This window comes from Furipterus horrens, unplaced genomic scaffold (genome assembly GCF_987537825.1).
Source record: "Furipterus horrens unplaced genomic scaffold, mFurHor1.1.pri manual_scaffold_1, whole genome shotgun sequence".
Classification (NCBI taxonomy): Eukaryota; Metazoa; Chordata; class Mammalia; order Chiroptera; family Furipteridae; genus Furipterus; species Furipterus horrens.
Genome location: NW_028327171.1, coordinates 192395340 through 192417375, shown reverse-complemented (window position 1 = coordinate 192417375; position 22036 = coordinate 192395340). Strand labels below are relative to the sequence as shown.

Here is a 22036-nt window from a genome sequence, read left to right as displayed (position 1 = left end):
AGAATCATACCATGTAGGCAAATGATTATCTCTGTTCCTTTTGTCTGACCTTGTTGGTGCTAATCTTGATGAGTATATCTAATATTTTTTAAGATTTTTTTTAGTTTTTATTTTTAGAGAGAGGAGAAGGGAGGGCGAAAGACAGGGAGAGAAACATCAATGTGCAAGGGAAACATTGGTTGGTTGCCTCTCGCATGACCTGGCCTACAACCCAGGCACGTGCCCTGAAGGGGAACTGAACCAGCGACCCCTTGGTCCACAGGCTGGCGCTCAATCCACTGAGTCACATCAGCCAGGCCTATATCCAATATTTTTAAACCTTAGGTTTCTCCCTCCCTCCCTCCCTTCCTTCTTTCCTCCCTTCCTTCTTTCCTTCCTTCCTTCCTTCCTTCCTTCCTTCCTTCCTTCCTTCCTTCCTTCTTTCCTTCCCTCTCTTTTTCTTTCTTTTTTCAGGAGTGGGTGAAAGAGGCAGGTGTGCTTGTAAGGTTCATCTTGAATTAAAACAAAGCTAAAAAAAGATACAGCCAATGAAATACTACATAGAATCCTAATTCAACATAATGAGATATGAGCAGATATTAAGTTAATATTATTTTTTGTAACTATTTCTAATCTTAAAGTAGTGTGTTTTATTATCTGCGACAAAGAACTTTCATGAGAGTGGATGCTGCGCTAGTATTTGTTTACATAAATTAAAAGAATTTCTTTCTCTAGCCTTGGCTATTGTGGCTCAGTAGTTTGAGCGCTGGCCTGTGAACCAAAGGGTCGCTGGTTTGATTCCCAGTCAGGACACATGCTTATGTTGCATGCCAGGTCCCCAGCTGGGGGCACATGAGAGGCAACCACACTGATGTTTCTGTCCATCTCTTTCTCCCTCCCTTCCTCTCTAAATAAATAAATAAATAAAATCTTTAAAAGATTTTTTTTCTCAAGAATAACTTGATATACAATTAGGTTTATAAAATATGACATTATAGAGTATTTCTGTAACTCCACTTAGCTGTGCCATGTATTGTTTTAAATGGTGGTTAGTAACTACCTAGCATTAAAACTAATTTGGAATTATTTGGATAGGCAAGTCTGAATTACCTATATCTCAAAACAGCTGTAATTTACAGTACGTGAGTTTTAATACAGTTACATAAACTTACCTTACAACATATTTCTGAAAAGTTATTAATGGAGAAAAGGATAGTTAGGGGCTGTGTTATTCACAATCATTTTAATGAAAATAATTGAATTAATTTAACCAATTTAAGGGAACAACACGTCTTAATATTTTATTCATATTCATTTGCCACGCAAGTCCTTTACTGTGGAACACTGTCTGTTAGTATCCTTATATAAGGAATTAATAGCTATAGGTCTTTAAGTAGGCTTTACAAAGGGAAGGAATATACTTGTCATTGGTCTTCAAAGCCTATTTATTTGTGCTTCGTACACAGCACTCACAAACCCTGTCCTGGAAGACAAACTGGCTCTGTAACCTTGGCAGTGCATGATCCGTTTTCCCGAGTGAGGGATCAGCAGGAGTTGGCTAGGACATGCCTATTGGCATTGATAGTGTCTGTGCCTCCCCCTCCTTTCCTTTCTTTCTTTCTTTTTTTTTTTTTTTTTAAGTTTCTTTTGGACACATTTCAGTGAGTTTAGGGAAAAGAGACGAGGTTAATAATAGAGAATCATTCTTGCTTTGTATTTTAAACACATAAAACCTCTATTGACTTCTATTGCCTTTTTTTGTTTTTCTCTCTCTGCACAAGCACTCGTATCTGGACAGGGAAACCTCCCTTCTTCTGAGAAACATTGCAGGAAAACCTTCTCATTTGCTGACCAAGGTGATACTTCTTCTTTCCACCTGTATGTAAATATTTATTGCCTTGTAGGTAGAATATAATTTCTGGTTTTGATTGTGCTCTCAGATTTCTCAGATTGTACTTTTTTTACATCAGCAACTTTATGCTGAATAGAGGTATTTTTTTCCTCTTACTGAATGTAATTATTTATTGACTTTAATGACTATCAGAAGATATTGAGAGTAGAAAATATTTTTGGTAAAATTTCACTAGCTTTTAACTTTCATAAATACCTAACAGTCTTCCTAAGTATGTTGCACTTTTTCTAGCTTAACATTGTATTTCACTTTAAAATCTACAAATCATTGCTTTAATTTTAACTTTTACTATTAATGGTTATACATGCCGTGGGTTATTTTTAGCAGACTTTGTTTTCTAATTTTTGTTTATATTGTCAGCACCTCATTTATATAAACAGAATCTTATTTTACATTAGCTTCATCAAATAGGAAGAAAATGTTGAGTTTTAATTTCTCATTTCTTCACTTTAAGAATGGTTTGACTCAGTCCAGCTAGATTTTCATTGGGCTGGTATTTTACATCAATTTTAAATCTTTTAGTCACTGTCATCATTAACTAAGGACAACAGAATAAGGAAGCTGATGGAATAGCTTTCTACCTCTTTCAAATCCTCTTTTTATTTCATTATTTTATTTAAATAATGTTAAATTGAAGAATGTTGGGCTTGGTTTCTGAAGAATATGCATATTATAGGTAATGTTTCTAATTTTTTATTGTATCAAAAGTTTTTATTTCATTTCTTAACCCTGTAAACTTGTGAAAGAAGATGATAAACTAAAATTAAAATCATGAAAAGCAGCTCAAAGAGAAGACCCAAGAGTCAGCAGTGAAACCCTTTCTCTTGTCTTTAAAGTATATCTAGGAATGGGTTAGAAGTAGCTTAAAGGCCAGGGAAATGTAGAAGTCTAAGCAGATGATAGACATGTACTTTATAACCATAGCAAAGTTCTTTCCTTTTCCTCAGCTCCTCTCTGTTTACATGCTCTCTAACTGGAGTTCACATTCATAGCTTCAGCTACCATCTCTGTTCTAGATCACATCTCTCTACCTAAGAGCAACAAATTGCCAGACAGCCAACAGGCATTTCCTGGGAGATGACCAGCACCTTGAATCCCACAGGTCTTTGGTTTCCTTACCCTTGGGCCTCACAACTTATATTCATCTTCTCTTGACATTTCTATTTCTGTTCAGAATGCTGCCATTCTCCCAATTACCCAGGTTTGAGCCCTCTACCATTCTTGGTGGCTTTCTTTTCACTTATGATCTCAAAGCTCTGGCGAAGCTTGGGGTAATCCATAGGATTTATTGAGTTCATACAACCATTTCATCCCCATTGCCACCACCCTAAAACAGGCTCTGATCTCTTTATCTTGCCTGTCCCTCCTCCAGTCCGTTTTGTACACTGCTCACAGAGTAAGTGTAATTTTTCCATTTCCATAGCTTATTTATTCAACAAATATTTGTTGAGTCATGTACTGTGCTAGCTGCTGGGCTGTAACACTGTAAAATGGCCACATCCACCTCTTGTCAATCCCCCAGGATATCACAGTATATTTATGAAGATAAATTTTAAAAACACTAGCAAGCAAGCACATAGACAAATTCTAAATCATGTTAAGTGCTGCGAAGGAAGGCTACATTTACTTTAGATGGTAACATCAGAAAAGACCCATCTAAGGGAGTGACATTTAATCTAAAGCTTGAAATATGAAAATAATTCATCTTGGGGGTGAAGGGAAGTGGTCCATATAGATAGGACCAGGGAGAACAGAGCCTCCTCGCATGTTTGAAAGCTGAACAAAAGGGTCTGTTGCCGGAGCTGCAAAAGTTGAAAGAAGATACAAGTGTCTTGATTTGGATTTGGAGAGGTATGCAGGAACCAAATCATTCAAGGCATGCTAAGGAGTTTTTTCTCCCCCTAAATACAGTGGGAAATTGTTGAAGAGAATAATAACTTCACCCATTCAACAGATATGTACTGAGTACCTGCTATGTGTCGCACAGCATTTACAATCCAATATGCCAGTGAACTAAATAGTTTCTATCACAGGGAGAGTTGTTCTTTGCAAGTTTTGCATAGATGCAGTCAGTAACTTCATCTTCCTCAGCCCAAGAGATGGTGATACCTACTGCAGCATCAGGGCCATTCCCTACTCAGATCATATCTGCTCCTGTTACCCAAGTGATGACGTTACTGGTGTATATAGTCAACACAGGCTATGTACCAGCCTGCTTACATACAATAAGAAATTGGAGCAGGAATGTGATACAGTAGCAGAGAACCTAAACATTTAGGGTGGGGAGGGAAATGAAATCAAGGATGAAGTGGCAGAACTTCCAAAATAACCTGAGCCACAGGGGCCTCTCAGTGTTGGTGTCCTCTGTTCCAGAGCACCTGGCTGTTTTGAAGCTAAAATGAGTTTCTACCTACCTCTTGCATATCTCCTGTGTGGCAGTCTGGTGCTCTATCCAAAGAGCACGTGCCCAAGTTCCTGAAACACCTCTGACCTGCACTCTTTCAAACTAGGACATTGTAACACCCAGTAGCTAGTACCCAGTAGGATGAACACAGCAGCACTGTGCTTAGGCCAGAGCAAAGAAAGAATGTGTTTATTTGTTTGTTTTCTCCCACTAATCCAGTTGTAACTAGACCACTGTTAATGAAATAACTATCCCACATGGAGTTCTGAGCCAGGAGACTACAAAACTAGTGCCAGCCAATTTCTTCTAGGAGTGGCATTAGTGTCAGCACAGGATTATTTTGCCATAAATGAGAGCACTGGGCAGAGGACATTGCTGATCCAGTGGCCTTAACTCTCTGGATACCATTCTAAAGGAATTCCTGACTTCCTGATATGGTAATGCATATTTCTCACTCTTATCCTGCTTTATTTTATTTTATTTTTTCCCTATAAGCCTTCTCACTGACTGACTTATCACACATGTTTTGTCCCTCTTATAAAATATACGCTTAAAGAGAGCCGGAACTCTATCCTCTGTACTCAAACCCAAGCCTGCTGAGTCTCAGCAAACATCTGTCAAATGAAAGAATAGTCTTCAGTAACCATCACGGTTTCAAGAACTGCTCTAATGATGACCAGCATTATCTTCACTTCAGAGAAGTAAAAATGCTATTATAAGAACTGAAAATCTTTTATGTTTGACAGGCAGTTTTAATTAAGTGTTATCCCAAAAGTTTGTGTTACAACCCTTAGGGCAAAAGGGACTGTCACACTGTAGTGGAAAGAGCAAGTAGTCACTTGGTAACTGCCTGTATAATCTTAGGTTAGCTTTTCCAGGCCTTAGTTAATCAGTACGAGGGAATAATAATAATAATAGCCTCACATTATTGAGAATTAAATGAGATAGTATGTGTAGCATGCCAGTTAGTGTGTGACAAGTTTTAGGGTGTTCAGTTAATGTTGGTTCTCTTCTCGGTGAGAGGGTGTCAATTTCATTTCTTTAAGGGAAAAACTAGTTGTTACTATTATTATTTTGGCTTTATGCTGTTTTATTGAATAGACCATTTCATGGGTATCTGCATATAACTCCCAGTTTTCTTTGAATTCTTTTAATTTACCTGTTTTATGTTGTAATCTGTGAAATAAATTAGATCCTAATGAAACTAATTACTCTTTAGCTCCTTAATTTCAGTCAGATTTTTCTGAACCCACAAAGACTTAATAATTTCCTAGTTGAAGGAATTCCCTAGCTGTCTCTTAGCAATTGTAACTCTTTCTGGAAGTATTCTGATTTTTACACTGAAGACAATGTTTTAACACTTTGTAGCCACAGCGTTGGCTTTCATTTAATCATAAGATCTTCACTGAGTTTTTGTCTTTTATGTAAATTTGAGGAGGCTTGGCATTTGATGATTATTGATAGCCACACAGGAGTTTTTCAGGCAGAAAATGGGTTATCTCTTGCTCTTTTAAGAGAAGGGGTAGGAGAGAAGGTGAAGTTGTTATATGTGTGAGGTATCCTTTACTTATATTTAGGATAGTTGTGGGACAAACAGTGTGAAGAAAGGGATAGTCAAAAGATAAGGGGCAGAAGACTTAAAACCTGAGTTTGTCAGCTTTAACAAAAAGAAGAGAACATGAGATGAATAAAGCTTTGTTCTTTGTACTAAACTTGAGCTGCAGACATTAAACAGATTTTCATTTCCTTTATAAATATACTGAGATATATTTTAAGTGTATAATCTAAATACATCAGCAAAAATTTATTGATCTTTCCTGTATTGCATAATACTCTATAAGCTTACAACAGTTTCTTCCCTTCCTAGATTGTTATGGTTAAAAGATATGATTATGGCTTATAATAGTAAATGAAAATCAAACTTTCTGAGGAAGAGCTTTTATTATGCGCCCGAAGAATAAAATACAATGAATTTTGCCACTTGGTATAAACATGTCATTTCCACTTGTGTTCCAGTGATGATACTCAGACCCTAAAAGTTAGAGGTATCTTGATCGTTTCTTTAGAAAGCTCCTAGCAAGAATATCCTTGTTAATGAACTAGAGAAGACTGCACTAAAATTTGCCAAGGTCGAAATTAAACACATAGCTCTTAAATTTGAATTTGATACAGTTTTAACACAGACCAATTGATGTAAAGAGTAGTATTTTCAGCAAATGGGAGAATTGCTAACTTTGGATGTTAAAATAGCCCCTCCTCACTGTTTTACCTAAAAATGGTTTCTTATTGATGGCTAGGAAATGTGATTGGTTTAATGTATGTTCGCTGGTTGCATGTATCTCTTGGTTTTTGGTTTTTGTTTTTAAACTGAATTTATTGGGGTCTCTTGTTTCTTTAAACCTTTATTCCATTGTGTCAGCTTTTTTCCTGTTAGCCTGTGGAGTAGAAACTGATCTAGGAGTTTAAGCTAATCTTATAATGACTTTTTATGTCAGTTCTTCAAAAAATAGCACTGATTATGTTCTCAATCATATACTAAAATGAGAGTTATGAAAATAAATTTTCATACTAAAATTTATAACCAATATCAGATGTAATGTTTAAACTCTTATATTCCTCTTTTGAATAGACTTTATATTTTATAGCAGTTTTAGGCTCACAATAAAATTAAAGAAAAATAAAGAGATGTGCCATATACCACCTACCCCCAAACATGCATGGCCTCAATTATCACCATCCCCCACCAGAGTGGTACATTTGTTACAATTGATGAGCCTGTACTAACACATCATTCTCACACAGAGTCCGTAGTTTACATTAGGGTTCACTCTTGGTGGTGTACATCCTAAGGATTTGGACAAATTTATAACAACATGTTTCTAGCATTATAGTATTATACAGAATAGTTTCACTCCCACAAAAATTATCTGTGCTTTACCTGTTCATCCTTCCCTCTCCCAACCCCTGACAACCACTAATCTTTTTATTATAGTCATGGTTTTGTCCTTTTCAGAATGTTGTATAGTTGGAATCATACAGTATGTAGCCTTTTCAGATTGGCTTCTTTCACTTAGTAATATGCTTTTTAAGTTTCCTCCATGTATTTTAATAGCTTGATAGCTCATTTCTTTTACAATAGCACTGAATAATATTTATTGTCTGGATGCAGTACAGTTTATCCATTCACCTACTGAGGGATGTTTTGGCATTTTATAAATAAGGCTGCTGTAAACATCTATGTGCAGGTTTTGGGGAAAAGGTAAGTTTTCAACTCATTTAGGTAGATATTAAGGAGCATGATTGCTGGGTCATATCAAGAGCATGTTTAGTTTTATAAGAAATCACCAAACTGTCTTCCAAAGAGGCTGTCCCATTTTGCATTCCCACCAGCGGTGAATGAGAGCTGCTGTTGCTCTACAGCCTCACCAGCATTTGGTGTTTTCAGTGTTTTGGATTCTGGCCATCCTAATAGTGGTATCTCATTGTTTTAAATTGCAGTTCCCTAATGACATACGATTTTAAGCGTTTTTTCATAGTCTTATTTGTCTGTGTATCTTCTTTGTTGAGTTGTCTGTTAAGGTCTTTTGCCCATTTTTTAATCGTGTTGTGCATTTTGTTGGTTTTTATAGTACAGATAAGTCTTTTATCAGATGTCTGATAAATATTTTGCAAATTTTTTTTAGTCTGTGGTTTGCTTGTCTTCTCATTCTCTTGAATATATTTTTTTCCTAAAAATGTTTTATGACTTTGAGGATACCTAAGTTTTTGTTTGTTTGTTTACTTCTCCATATTAAACTATGAAAGAATTCAGCCTTGTAGAAGCTCATGTTTATATTCCAAATACACAAAGCATTGATTCTACATATCGGTTTTTTCCTCATCAGTTTTTGAGATTTAAATTAGAATAGTTTGGTTTTCTCATTTTATAACCTGCCTTAAAAAGAAAAAAAAAAAGTTAAAATATACAGTCTGTATATTTTACAATTCTGTTATTTATTTGCATAAAGGGGGAATAGGGTGATGTAATCTTTTAATCAAATGAATATATCTATAAAAGTCGAAGAATCAAGTCTTATCTTACTCCCCTCCATCCTTAAAATAAAGTTCTTTGTTCTCTGTCTAATTGGGTTTACAGATAGTATTTCCAGACCTTGGTTATTATGTTAATTCCCTGGCTCCTTTCATTGAAAAGGATCAGATTTCTGACAAACAAGTCCACTGTCTTCCCTAACCACTATTTTCTTCTCTGTTCCACAGAGTAGTAAATACTAAGCTTGAAATGAAGGGAGACAGCTTAGAATGTGAAATGGAAAGAGAAACATTTCAAAAACAGGAAAGCCAACGGAATTTAAGAGTACAGTGAATAACTTTATTAATGAATTGAGTTTTTGGGTTTTGCCCTGGAAAGATTAGGTTTTCAGTGAAGAGTAACACATAGATTGTAGTTTTTAATCAGAATCCAGAGCAGATAAGTGGCTGATAAAATTAGGTTTTTTTCTTTTTCTTTCTTTTAAAGTTTTAGATTAAATAAAGAAATCTACAAGATGGCAATTTAGATTTTCTTAGTTATTTTCCAAAGAAATCAAGGTTTAGAATGAGAAGGTAACCCTTTATAAGCAAAGGTTTACTTACATGAGTTTTTTCAACTGGAGATTCATGCTGCAGTGTACTATGGCCTATTGCTGGAAAGTGCAAGTAAGTACTGGTATCGTAGTAGTACATGTTTCTGGGAAAATAGACAAATGATTTAAGTATAGTTTTAGTTCTTGATAATTTTATTACTACTTATCTAAATTGTATAAGGTAGAAGTTACTAGAAATCAAATATTTTGAAGGTTATGTATGACTTTAAAAAATGTATCCACAAATTAATGGAAATGAATTTGAGTTTACTGACATGAGACATTGATTATATTGTGTGGTTTTCCAGAGTAAAAACCTAGAATACAACGTAGCCTCCTGTATTTGTATTGGCATATTAATGAAATTGTACCTACATTTTTTATTAAGGAGTTTTATATGGTTGAAAAGAAATTGATGCTGGTGTTTTGTGTTTGTTTTTGTTTTTACTATTTTTATAATAATGATAAGTTTTAATGTAACAGAACAAAACATTAGTATGCAAAAAATGGCTCATGCTTTGGAGGGGGTGTAAATTCAGAGTTAGGGACTGTGCAGGTATAACAAATTGGCAGGCCCGTAGATAGCTTATATACACTAGTGTTTCCCCTACTCCAGTACCCGGAATTTATGTCCTTCAGATTGACAGAATCAAACTCATTAATTTACTAAGTCACTGATTTCTTTTTCTCTAGAATATGGAATCTAGTCTTATAAGAGATCTTCAAGTCTACATCTTTTAAAAAGTATTTTTTATAATATGTGTGCTCTTTGTAAATAGTGTTTTTTTAAAATATGCTATATATAAATGTGTGAAGTTATATCTGTACTGAAATTCAATGCTGGCAATATCCTTAAGGATAAAAAGACTTCTAAAAAATTCTCATAATTTTAGCATTAGTTTATCTGAAGTGCTTTTGTTCACAGGAAGAACAAGCAGCAAAATTGAAAGCTGAGAAGATCAGAGTTGCCCTAGAGAAAATTAAAGAGGCACAAGTGAAAAAGGTGATATTTGGGCTTTTTCTGGGTCTGGGATTTTTTATCAGTTTTACGGATTTTTAAAAAATTGCCTTGTTTATATAATGTGTCTCTAAGATGTGAAGAAGTAGAGGGTTATTTCTTCCTATTTTCACATGTATTTTTTGTGGATAAAGTGCATTATAAAAGAAATAACTTTCTAGTTTTACATTGTCCTAAAAGAGTAAAACAAAATAGACTTATTATAATCTTACCTGCTAGTATAATTTTAAGAAGGCTTTAAATTTGTTAAGGTTGGTTATTTGATACCTAATTTTAGAGTATATTTTTTACATAATTAAATTGTTTATTTAAGAATATTACTGAGAACATTACCTCATACTGGAAGACTTTTCTAAAATGTCTAATTTTTTATTTGCATTTAATTTTCTTTTCCCTGTTATAGCTGGTGATTAGAGTCCACATGTCTGATGATAGTTCTAAAACAATGATGGTGGATGAGAGGCAGACAGTGAGGCAAGTTCTGGATAACCTGATGGACAAATCTCACTGCGGTTACGGTTTAGACTGGTCACTGGTGGAAACCATCTCTGAGTTACAGATGGGTTAGTAATCCCATTGCTTCAGTTACTTTTTAATTTCTATGGAATTCCAACAGTTTTGCGTTGACAAAAGCACCTTGAGACATATTGATTTTTTTTCCTATAATATAACCATGGTTTTTTAAATTACCTTTTTTATCAAGTATTTTGAGATTTCTTTGAATGTGAGGTTTCTAGTTCACTTCAGACTCTTTTACATGAAATATTTGACATTTTAAATAGAGAAAAATATTTCTAATACAGGAAAAAAAAAGGAGTAAGGCAAAAGATTTTGTGTTATGCCCAGTCAATGAACTCTTTTACCAAACAAGAAGACATTTAGGGATTACTAAGAAAGTTCTATGATTTAAGAGTTTATGGAATATTGCAGCAATAATATCAACAAAAATTAATCATATATGTAACTCAAGGAAGCACACTAGTAATATGAGTAAAAATAGTTTATTCTTTGCTTTTTTATCTTTAGTAAAATCTAGCTAGAACAAACTTCTTTTTAAGGTAACAGAATACTATTTTCCTTCAAATAAGAACTGCATAGATCAACACATTTACTAAAAGACCAGTTTATTATTCTCATTTGTATTAAGTCTTTATATCAGCATTTGACTTTCAGGGGAAACACAGAGCACAAATTTCTTACTTTTAGCTAGGTGTACTAAGCCTTAGTTTCTTAAGATTTGTAGTTTGGTATGATGTTTTCTAATTGTAAACATTCTCATTTTTTATATCATCATTGACTCTTAAAAAGTATTAGTTTATGATTATATAAACATTGCAATAATTATTTTATTACACTTTATTGAATCAGTTATCAATTTTAACTTGCTATTTTATTTAAAATATTTATTTGCATTTCTTACTACTTATTGTATCTTAAAATATTCACAGCAATTTCCAGAGAAATAGAAATTTATTAACCCATTCTCTCAGAACATACGTACACAATTCCCATAACTAAACCATAAGTTATTAGAACTTCATTAACATGTATAAGAATATATTCTCAATATTCATCTATATCTGTTTTAACAAATTTAAAAAGTCATTTGAGTTCACAGATGTAGTATTATGATATACAGAAAATGTGTGGATGCTAATTTTAGAATATTTCCATGGTCATAGCTTAAAAATTTACATATATAATAGTTCTGTATTACCTTTTATATAATTAGCCATGGTGTCTTTAAGTAACTGTTATTTAATCATATATAGCACAGTGCTTCAAATGTAGTATGAGGTCAATTCATAGATACAGAGATCAAACTGATCAATTGCCAGAGGGGAGGGGTGAAAAAGATGACAGGATTAAGAACTACAAATTGGTAGTCACAAAATAGTCACAGAGATTTAAAGTACAGCACAGGGAATATAGTCAATTAATACTGTAATAAGTGTGTATGTAGCCAGGTGGGTCCTTGAATTATCAGGGGAACCACTTTGTAAAGTATATGGTTGTGTATCCACTATGCTGTATACCTGAAACTAATAAAGATAATATTGAATATAAACTATAATTGAAAAATAAAATTAAAAAATATATAGTATGTGGTTATTCAGTATTTGTTGAGTGAATAAAAGAAAAGAAAACAAGGGACTACTGAGAGCCCAAAATAAGGTGGTGGAAACAAATTATAAATGCAAATTACTCAAACAACAAAAATTATTAGGAGGGATGAATAAACAAAATGCAGCTGTTTGCTGTTTAGAAGACCTATTACCTAAAGATACATGAAGGTTGAAAGTAGAAGGAATGTGAAAATACGCTAACCAAAAGAAAGATAATTAACTATATTAATATCAGACAAAATAGACTTTAAACAGAATGTATTGCTAGAGATGAAGAGAACATACGTATTTACCAGGAAGAGACCATCTTGTTTTTAAAGATTTTATTTATTTATTTTCAGAGAGAAAAGAAGGGAGGGAGAAAGAGAGGGAGAGAAAGAAACATCGATGTATGAGAGAAACATCAGTTGTTTGCCTCTTGCTTGCCCCCAACCATGGACCTGGCTCGCAACCCAGACATGTGCCCTGACTCGGAATTGAACCAGCAACTTTTTGCTTCAAAGGCCGGCGCTCAATCCACTGAGCCACACCAGCCAGGGCAAGGAAGAGACTATCTTTTTAAATTTTATCTAATAGCATTAAAATATACAAAGCAAAAACTGACAACTACCAAGAGAAATTCACAAGTCAGTCTGCATATAGTAGAACCTTTTCAGTGATCAGTATAATCAAGCAGATAAAAAAGGATATAGGAGATTTAAAAAATAATTTGACCTACAAAATATGTTTAGTACACTACCTAAAAACAGGAAAATACACAATTCTTTTCAAGCAGAAATAGAATATTCCCAAAAATTAAGTATGAGAACATAAGCAACTCTCAAGAAATTTCAAAGAATTATCTAGAATAGGTTCTTTGAATATATGTTCAATCTAAAGGACATGAACTTTGATTCCTATTTGGAAATTAGAAAATATGTTTAAAATTAAAAGTCATGGATGAAAAAAGTAATTATCTTTAATTTCTTTTTTATTTTTAAGGACTGAATAGTATTGGAAATACTTAATATCAGAATTTATGAAATGCAACTAACATGTTTTTTAAGGATGGGATAGGAAAAGGCTGAAAGCTGAAGGAAACCTAGAAGTTAGAAGATCTAGATTCTAGTTCTAATTCTTCTACGTAGCAGCTGTGTGACCTTGCCGAAGTCACTTAACACCGTTAGGACATGTTCCCTTATTTGAAAATAGATGGAAAACCTCATGACTTATAAGGGCCCAGGGCTGTGTGTCAGTAAAAATTCTATGGTTCTGCTGTGAATCACTTTGCAAGGTTTCATGTCATTGATGCAGTTCTGATAAATACTAACAAAATATTGATTTTTTATTTTGGGACAGAGAGAATCTTTGAAGACCATGAAAACTTGGTTGAAAATCTTCTTAATTGGACAAGGGATAGTCAAAACAAGCTTATATTTATGGAGCGTATAGAAAAATACGCACTTTTCAAAAACCCACAGGTAAGACTCAATAACTTATAGAGGTTAAGATTTTTTAAAAATCCTCACCTGAGGATATGTTTATTGATTTTAAAGAGGGGGGAAGAGAGAAAGGGAAACATCAATGTGAGATAGATATATTGGTCAGTCATCTTTTGGGTGTGCCCTGACTAGGGATCAAACCTGCAACCCTTTGGTGCACAGGACAATGCTCTAACCAACCGAGCCACCCGGCCAGGATGAAGTTAGAATTTTGAAATGCTTATATTATTCTATTATTGCTAAGTTAATAGAGTTAAAAGACTGGCACCACCTGGCTGGAACAGGGTGGTTGTAAAACCCGATGGGAGCATTCACTACTGCTAAGGTGGAAGGACTGCTAGGCCCAGCTGTCAAGGCTCAAAGAAGTTACCAGCCCTCAAAGCCAGATGGGGGGTAAGCCCATGGGGAAGCAGAAGTAACTCCAAAGAGTTCCCAGGTTCCTGCTCTCTCTAATCCAGAGCTGTGTTCAATAGCTATTTGGTTTTATTTCTTTTTTACATTGTTTTTTTATCACAGTAACCTTGATTATAAATGGTTCCACATTCTAATATATATTATCTTGATTTATTTGGCATCTTTGCTTATTCTAGAACAATGTTTGAATTAATACTTCCTATTACCCTAATATTTTATAAAAATCAGAAGATGAGAGAAAACAACCCCACTATAAAAAGTAGTAATGAGGAAATATAACAGTGTTAAAGGTATTCAGTAGTTATTCAGGTGGCTTAATCATGAAACATCTTTACTGGATATTTGAAGTGAAGAATACATATTTGGGAATACCAACAGATCTTTCTTACGGGTGGTAGTGAAAGATTTTCTCATAAGGCTTATAATTAGACTTTATATTTTAGTTGAGTCACCCAAGTGAAATTATAATAGTCTTAGAATTTGGGATTTCTTCTTTAAAAACCAAAATATAGATTAAATTTTCTGCATCTGGATCAGTTAAACTCAGCATATTTTAAGGAAATTTGCCTTTTTTGTTATACTTAATAATTTGTAAACCTTTCAGGTCCTATAAGTATAATTTTCATAAAATATATTAAAACAAATTAGCCAGCTATAGCATGTAGTATCACATCAGGATTTGGAGGAGAGCAATTTATGGAGTAATACAAGATAAATGGATAAGGTAAGGAAGAGCTGGTGTTAACCATTTAACGATGATGTCCACGCACAGATTCCTTTTCAGAGTGTCCCTTCTCACTCTGCACAGGCAGAAATTGACACAGAGTTGCTATGTCTCTAGACGAAATCACATATGCACTTGTGCCAAGGGAATTATAGAACCAGTGTATCCTTTAACTTTCATTTATTCATTTTTCCAGAACTATCTTCTTGGGAAAAAGGAAACAGCTGAGATGGCAGATAGGAACAAAGAAGTGCTATTGGAGGTATGACTCTTCACTCCCCCATCACCCTTTCTCCTTACACTTCTATATTAAGCACATTCTTTTTTACGTATGCCAATGCAGTATATTTATTTTTGCAGTTATAGCTAGAGAAGACTATGTTCTTCTATAGCCTGATGGAGAGAGTTCATCTGTGTGAATGTTAGGCCACTGAAGATGCTTTAAAAAAAAAGACTGTTAACTTGCCGTGCAGTATACTTGGGGTACTGAAGGAGCGTGAGCTGGTAGGGGCTGACCAGTGAGAGAAGAGGCTGGTCAGTCAAGCATGTGATTGTGCTGTTTTATCTGCTTACCCAGAGAAAACTTTGAATATAATGATCTGTTTACAAAATATTTCAAGCCTTAGTCTTACATAACTGAATTTTTAAAAGCATAATCACTTTAAAAAATACATACCTCTCCTTATTTAGAAGAGTAATAAAACAAATTCAAATGTAATTGAATTGTTGGCTTTTGCTGATATAAGAGAATGTTTGAAAATTTGAATAAATTGCTTACTTAGCAACAGGGCAGTTAGGAAAATGAAGATCAGCACTCAGCTTTTCATAAAATACTCACTACAATTTTAAAAAAATCCTCTGTAATTCCTAATTTTTCAGTACTTTGTGGGGAGAGAAATTAAGTTAGGCTCAAAATATCCTATATTAATGTTTAGTGAGCATTTCTTTAAGTCTTTTACCAAATAAATGATTGCTTTTTATTTAAAAATTAAATTTGTATCCAAGTATAGACAGAATTCAGAATTTTGAGTTTCTTTACATTTATTTCAATTTATCATTAAGTATTTTTAAACTAAATGCTGTCTTTGTTTTAGTCATAAATTGATACAGTTTTAAATATTGAAAGTTTAATCATTCACTTAGCATGTTGATTCTTTTAAAATGTTTTCCTCTTTAGCTTGACAACTAATCTAAATGTGTTAATAATTTAGAGACAAAGTTCAGTGCTTATGTTAGCTCTGACACTTTTATTAAGTTCAGTATAAGTATGCTGATTCCAAATTCATTTATGTGCTATTACATGCAACTCAGTTGACATTTCATCTTAGTTTCTTCAAAACAGATTTTAGGTAAAAGTTCACAGGGATTGCCATATTATGTTTAGAATAGAAAGTTCTAATTGAGGTAAAATTAGCAGCATGGTTTTATTACAAAGCCATTTCAGTTTAATTAGATTGTCATGCATTTCACAGGGGTAAACAGGACTTTGCTTTGAGAATCCAAGGATCGTATGTCTTTACACCTCATTTTCTTACTTTAGGAATGTTTTTGTGGAAGTTCTGTAACTATACCAGAAATTGAAGGAGTCCTTTGGTTGAAAGATGATGGCAAGAAGTCCTGGAAAAAGCGTTATTTCCTCTTGAGAGCATCTGGTATTTACTACGTCCCTAAAGGAAAAGCAAAGGTGTGTCCACTTCTGCTGGCTTTTGAATTTCTTCCTTATGCTAATTGATTTTAATTTGCAGTGTGTGTTGACAAGGTGAATCCACGCTCTGATTTGTTTCAACTTCTATAGGACACACAGAACATTCTTTGCTTACTGATATGTTGTAAAGAAGAAACCTGAAAATGTTCACTCTCCAGAACAGTAGTTTGGCCCATCTAATTTTCTTGCCAAATTTGAACCATACATTTATTTTTGGAACTTCTAAAAGAGTGGTTTTTTGCTTGTTGTTGTTTGAGAATAGCTTTCTGGGATTATAGATGTTTCAGCCTTGCTTGGGTAATTTGCTTCTTCTGAGGGCCCCCTTGGTACCTATCACTTCTGTGCTTATTGGGGCCAGCACTGTTTTAAACTTACAATATCACTTCTTCCAGTCTCTATTGCCATCCTGAGAGGTTGCCCCTATTTAACTGGTGAGGAAACACTGATTTGAGAATCACTGTACTTGATATATGTGTGTACAGACACTGAACTACATTCTTTTCTTGTTCTTTCCAAAGAGCCCTATTATGCTAAATTGAATTTAATATACTATCCAGCGGTCCTCAGCCTTTTTGACATCAGGGACTGGTTTCGTGGATGACAATTTTTCCAAGGTTGGGGGGTAGGGGGCAGGGTTTTGGGATAATTCAAATGCATTATATTCAAGCTCACCTCCTGCTGTGCAGCCCAGTTCCTAACAGGCGCTGACTGATATCGGTTTGTGGCCTGGGGGTTGGGGACCCCTGTTAATATACCATATAAGGGAGTACCCCCCGAAATTGGAATTATCTTCTGGAGAGTGGGCCCCTTGTAGTGCAGTCTTCCCCCACTGAGTGTTCTAGAAACCCATCTGTATCAGTGTACCAGCTGGTGTTGTGAGAGGCTGCATTTGGCCTCAGTGATTTTTTTTTTTTTTTTTAAGACACTTTCAACATGTTTGCCCATTTCTTGATGGGTGATTTATAAGTACACCTTCCCACACCATGCTGAGTGTTCAGCAGTTTTTGACCAAAAACAGCATGACCCCTCCCCAGGTTTCATCTCCCTATCGATCTCGCTCCGAGTGACTTTCTTTTTTTTCCTGGATGAAAAAAGTACTCAAAGAGAAACATTATACCAGTATACAGGAGGTGAAACAAAAAGCGCAGAAACATGGAAAGGCGTCAAAATCGATGAGTTCAAAAATTGTTTTGAGCAGTGGAAAAAAACATCTTGATAGGTGTATTACATAAAATAGAGAGTACTTAGAAGGTGACTGAAGTTTAAATATGTAAGAATAAATACACAATTCTTTATAAACAAATTCTACTTTTGGGGGGGGTCCTCCTTTGTATTTAAAGTTTCTTTAAAATGCCACTCTTTTTCCAAGCAAGTCATTGTTCATTGTAAATGGCATAACAGTAAATAAAGGGGCGACTTTTTTTGTTGCATCATGGATTAAAAAGAAATATTTATAGGAAATCTCACTGTCTTCTGCAAAACAGCAGTAATTTCTACTTGGTCAGGTTTTGATTTTCTACTAGAAACTGTTACCAGTTATGATGTTTGCTTGCTTACACATTATTGTTAATTCTTCTTTTGGGTGGTTTTTTATCTTAGGTCTCTCGGGATCTGGTATGCTTTCTCCAGCTGGATCATGTCAATGTCTATTATGGACAGGACTATCGAAACAAATACAAAGCCCCTACAGACTATTGTCTGGTGCTAAAGGTAAACATGTATCCCTTTTTAGTACTTTTAATTGATATTAGTCATAGAACAATTTCTGGATACTTTAGAATAGTTTGGATCTTGATTGAGTATACTGTTTTTGCTTTTTTTCTATAGATTTTTAAAGGAATCGTGAAGCATAATGAAAAGAATAGTGTGCATCCCACAACTGTCCCTTACCTAAGTAGCCTTTATTAGATTGATGCTGCTAAGAAATGGATACTAGATTGTAAGCTTTGAGTCATAATATATGAGATTAGATTATAAATTTGAGACTTTCATTTAATAACAGGCTTATTTTAGGAAATCTTAAATCAGAGCCAAATGTGAGACATAGAAATTTTTAGTGGTTTGGTTTTTCTCCTGTACTCTCACTCAGCAGAACCATCAGAGGGCACTGTGCCCAAGGTCAAAGTGGACTGGCTCTCATCTGGTCCAGAAATAATTTTTGTTTCCCTACCCCCAAGTACTGCCCTGATAACTCATGCATGTCTGAGCTGTGTTTAGGTTTTGTTTTGTTTTTTTTCCCTTCTTGACCCAAATTTGTGAGCTTCTCACACCAGTTACACCTGTACTTTGAGAACTGACATTTTTAGTGATTGGACACTGATAAAAATAACTTCTAGTCCTGGCTGGTGTGGCTAAGTGGATTGAGCACCAGCCTGCAAACTAAAAGGTTGCTGGTTCGATTCCCAGGCAGGGCACATGCCTGGGTTGTGGGCCAGGTCCCCAGTTTGGGCGTGCAAGAGGCAACCAATCACACATCGACTTTTCTCGCCCTCTCTTTCTCCCTCCTGTTCCCTCTCTAAAAGTAAATAAATAAAATCTTAAAAAAACAAAAAACAACATTCAAAAACCAGGATAATTATGGAGATGATTAAGTCTTTCTCATTGGCTCTATCCTAGTAACCCCTTGGTAGCTACTTAGGCCTACTTGTTTATGTCATTGTTTGAAATTGTTTTTCTGAGAATTATCAGTTGGTTTTGGGATAGTGGTATTTGTTTAGGGTTTTGGGATAGAATTTTTATTGCTTTGATAAAATTAGGTGTATTATAATGATAACCCTTTATTAGGTAATCCTTTCTTAGAGAATACCACCTTATCATTTAGGTTACAACAACAAATAATTTTTTATAAGTCAGTAGAAAGCAGCTTAATTAAGCAGTTTTCAGAATGAGGTTCAACATCCCCTGGGAGTCCCTGAGGACCTGTCAGGGGTCCATGATGTCAAAATCACTCTTCTGATAATGCTAAGGTGTTATTTGGCTTTTACACTCTCATTCTCTCACAAATGTATAATGGAGTTTTCAGAGAAGTTACATGATATGTGATGATATCTTTGCTCTCTTGGGTAGTGGAATGTGTTATTTGTATATTCTTGTATTTTAATTTTTTCTAAGTTTTAATTTCTTAGAAGGTAAATGTCAGTAAACACAGCCCATATAAATGAAAGTTATTTGGGGATCTCATAACATGAGGACAGTAAGGGTTGATTATTTTAATGGCTCAGGACCCATCTTTACCTGTTCCGTCTTCTGCATATCAGCTTATTCCCAGGCTGGCTCACTTCACTGTCACAGATGGCCACTGCAGTTCTAGGCATCATGGGGTGACCTAGAAAATCCATTCATCTGTCGATGAACACTTAGGTTGTTTCCATATTTTGGCTATTTTAAAAAATGCTACAATGAACATAGGGGGTGCATAAATCTTTTCAAATTAGTGTTTTTATGGTCTTTGAATAGATACCCAGGAGGGTGATTGCTGGATCATATGATAATTCTATACCTAATTTTTTGAGGAACCTCCATACTGTTTTCCATAATGGCTGTACCAATATACAATCTCACCAACAGTATATAAGGGTTTCCTTTTTTCCACATCATCAACCAACACTCATTACTTCTTGCAGTATTATTTTAATCCCTTTTGCAGCTTACATAAAATTCTTAGGTTAAGAATATTTTTCTTCTAAGGGTTTTTTTTTTTCTTAGGTTTAGAGGGATCAAAAGTATTAGGTGGGTGGAATGTTACATATTTTTATTTTTTAACTTTTTGCATGTTAAGGGAACTAATTTTTAAGCCTGTATGTGTTTCCAAAGTAATAAATGATAGGTATACATTCAGTGGTTTTCCTTTAGCACTTGGACTGTGATTTTAGAGCATCACTTTTATAGAGTTTTAGAAATTATCAGCCTTGATCTAATTTTTGACATAAACAGAGAAAAATCATCTAATAGCACAACAGTAATCCAGAATTTCATATTCTTAAATATAAGGTTGGTGCAAAAATAATATCCGATTTTGAGGTCTATTTTAAAAAGGAAAAAGCTCATGATTATGAAAATATTCATTAACATAACCTCCTTTGCTTTCTAGAACCTCATTCCATCTTTCAACTAGCTTATAAATGCCACACTTGTAAAATTCTTTAGGTTTTGAAGCAAAATATGAATCCAACTCATTTTCAACCTCTTCTTTTGATGTCAACCTAAGACCATCAAAATGGTTCTGTAGTCCCCGAAACAAGTGATAATCAGAAGGAGCAAGGTCAGGAGAATATGGAGGATGAAGCAATATTTCCCAATCAAGCTCTTTCAAGAAATTTTTAGTGAGTTGAGCTGTGTGAGGACAAGCATTATCGTGATGGAAGATGACACCCTTTCTGTTGACGAAGGAGGGTCACTTTTGGTTCAAAGTTGCTTTCAAACGATGAAGTTGTTCACAGTAAAGATTAGCAATAATTGTTTGATTGCTGTCTAACAGTTCATAATGGACAATTCCTTCCATGTCCCACCATATACTCAACATGATCTTCTTTGGATGAAGTCCTCCTCTTAGTTGTTGAACTCTTCTTCCTCCTTGACTGATCCACGATCGGCGGCGTTTAATCTTATGGTAAAGGATCCACTTCTCATCACCTGTAACAAGCCTACCTAAAAATGGTGCCTGAAGGTGTCATGAAAGCAATGATTCACAACAAGCAACACGCTGTTGCAGATTCTCTGGAGACAGTTCGTGTGCGACCCATTTTCCAACTACTGAAACCTTTCCGATCCTTTTCAATTGGCGTAGCACAGTTGTATGGGCTACATTAAATTGTTCTGCAAGTTCCCTAGAGGTAATGGTGGGGTTTTCTGCGACAATAGCTTCCAACACTTCAGAATCAAGTTTTTTTGGACGATCCTCTTTTGGCTCGTTTTTCAAACTGAAATCCCCACTTCAGAAATGGGAAAACCACCTCCTGCAACTTTCAGTCACTGTATCATCCCCATAAGCGCTCTGAATAGACTTTGCTGCTGTACTTGCATTGGCACCTTTATGAAACTCATAGAGTAAAATATTTCTAATGTGGTCTTTAGATGGGACGACCATGGGTGCAAATATTGCGGATGATTATGAACAATACTTCAATAATCTGAAAAAATAAGGTATAAATTAGTCACTGTGACATAAAAAAATTATAAGAAGAGGCACAAATTTAATAAATACTATCTAAAACTTTCTTTTAAAAAAATTAGACATTACTTTTGCACCAACCTGATACTTTCATTCTCAAAATTTTTACCTTTTATTAAAGAATGTAAACTTTCCAAATCAACATCATTTTAGAAATGAAGTAATGACCTTTCTGTATAGTTATTCATTTGTTTTGGGGGACAGTTTTATTATATATTCTCTTTGTGGTGTTTAAGAATATAATGCAAAGCTTCTGATTTTTAGCAAACAGTGTCTCCTTCATACTTACTCTTAGCTCATGTGTGATTTTAAAAGTGGTGCAATATTATTTGGGGAAAAGAGAAGCAGCAAATTTGGAAGATTTCAGGAGACTTCTGGTCAAGATGAAGGCATAGGTAGACACGCTTCACCTCCTCACACAGCAATGGAAAGAATTACAACCAGATCTCTAAAACAAATAACAACCAGAACCATCAGAAAA

The 22036-nt window shown here is 34.7% G+C and overlaps 1 protein-coding gene across 1 annotated transcript in view; it reads left to right on the top strand.

The window, feature by feature from the left end:
• RAPH1 (Ras association (RalGDS/AF-6) and pleckstrin homology domains 1) overlaps positions 1–22036 on the top strand; it is an 85694-nt gene that overhangs the window by 52456 nt on the left and 11202 nt on the right. The window contains 7 exon segments of the mRNA XM_090282845.1: positions 1761–1835; positions 9843–9920; positions 10339–10498; positions 13400–13521; positions 14877–14942; positions 16221–16364; positions 17985–18095. Of these exon segments, the coding sequence (XP_090138971.1) occupies positions 1761–1835; positions 9843–9920; positions 10339–10498; positions 13400–13521; positions 14877–14942; positions 16221–16364; positions 17985–18095 (756 nt within the window).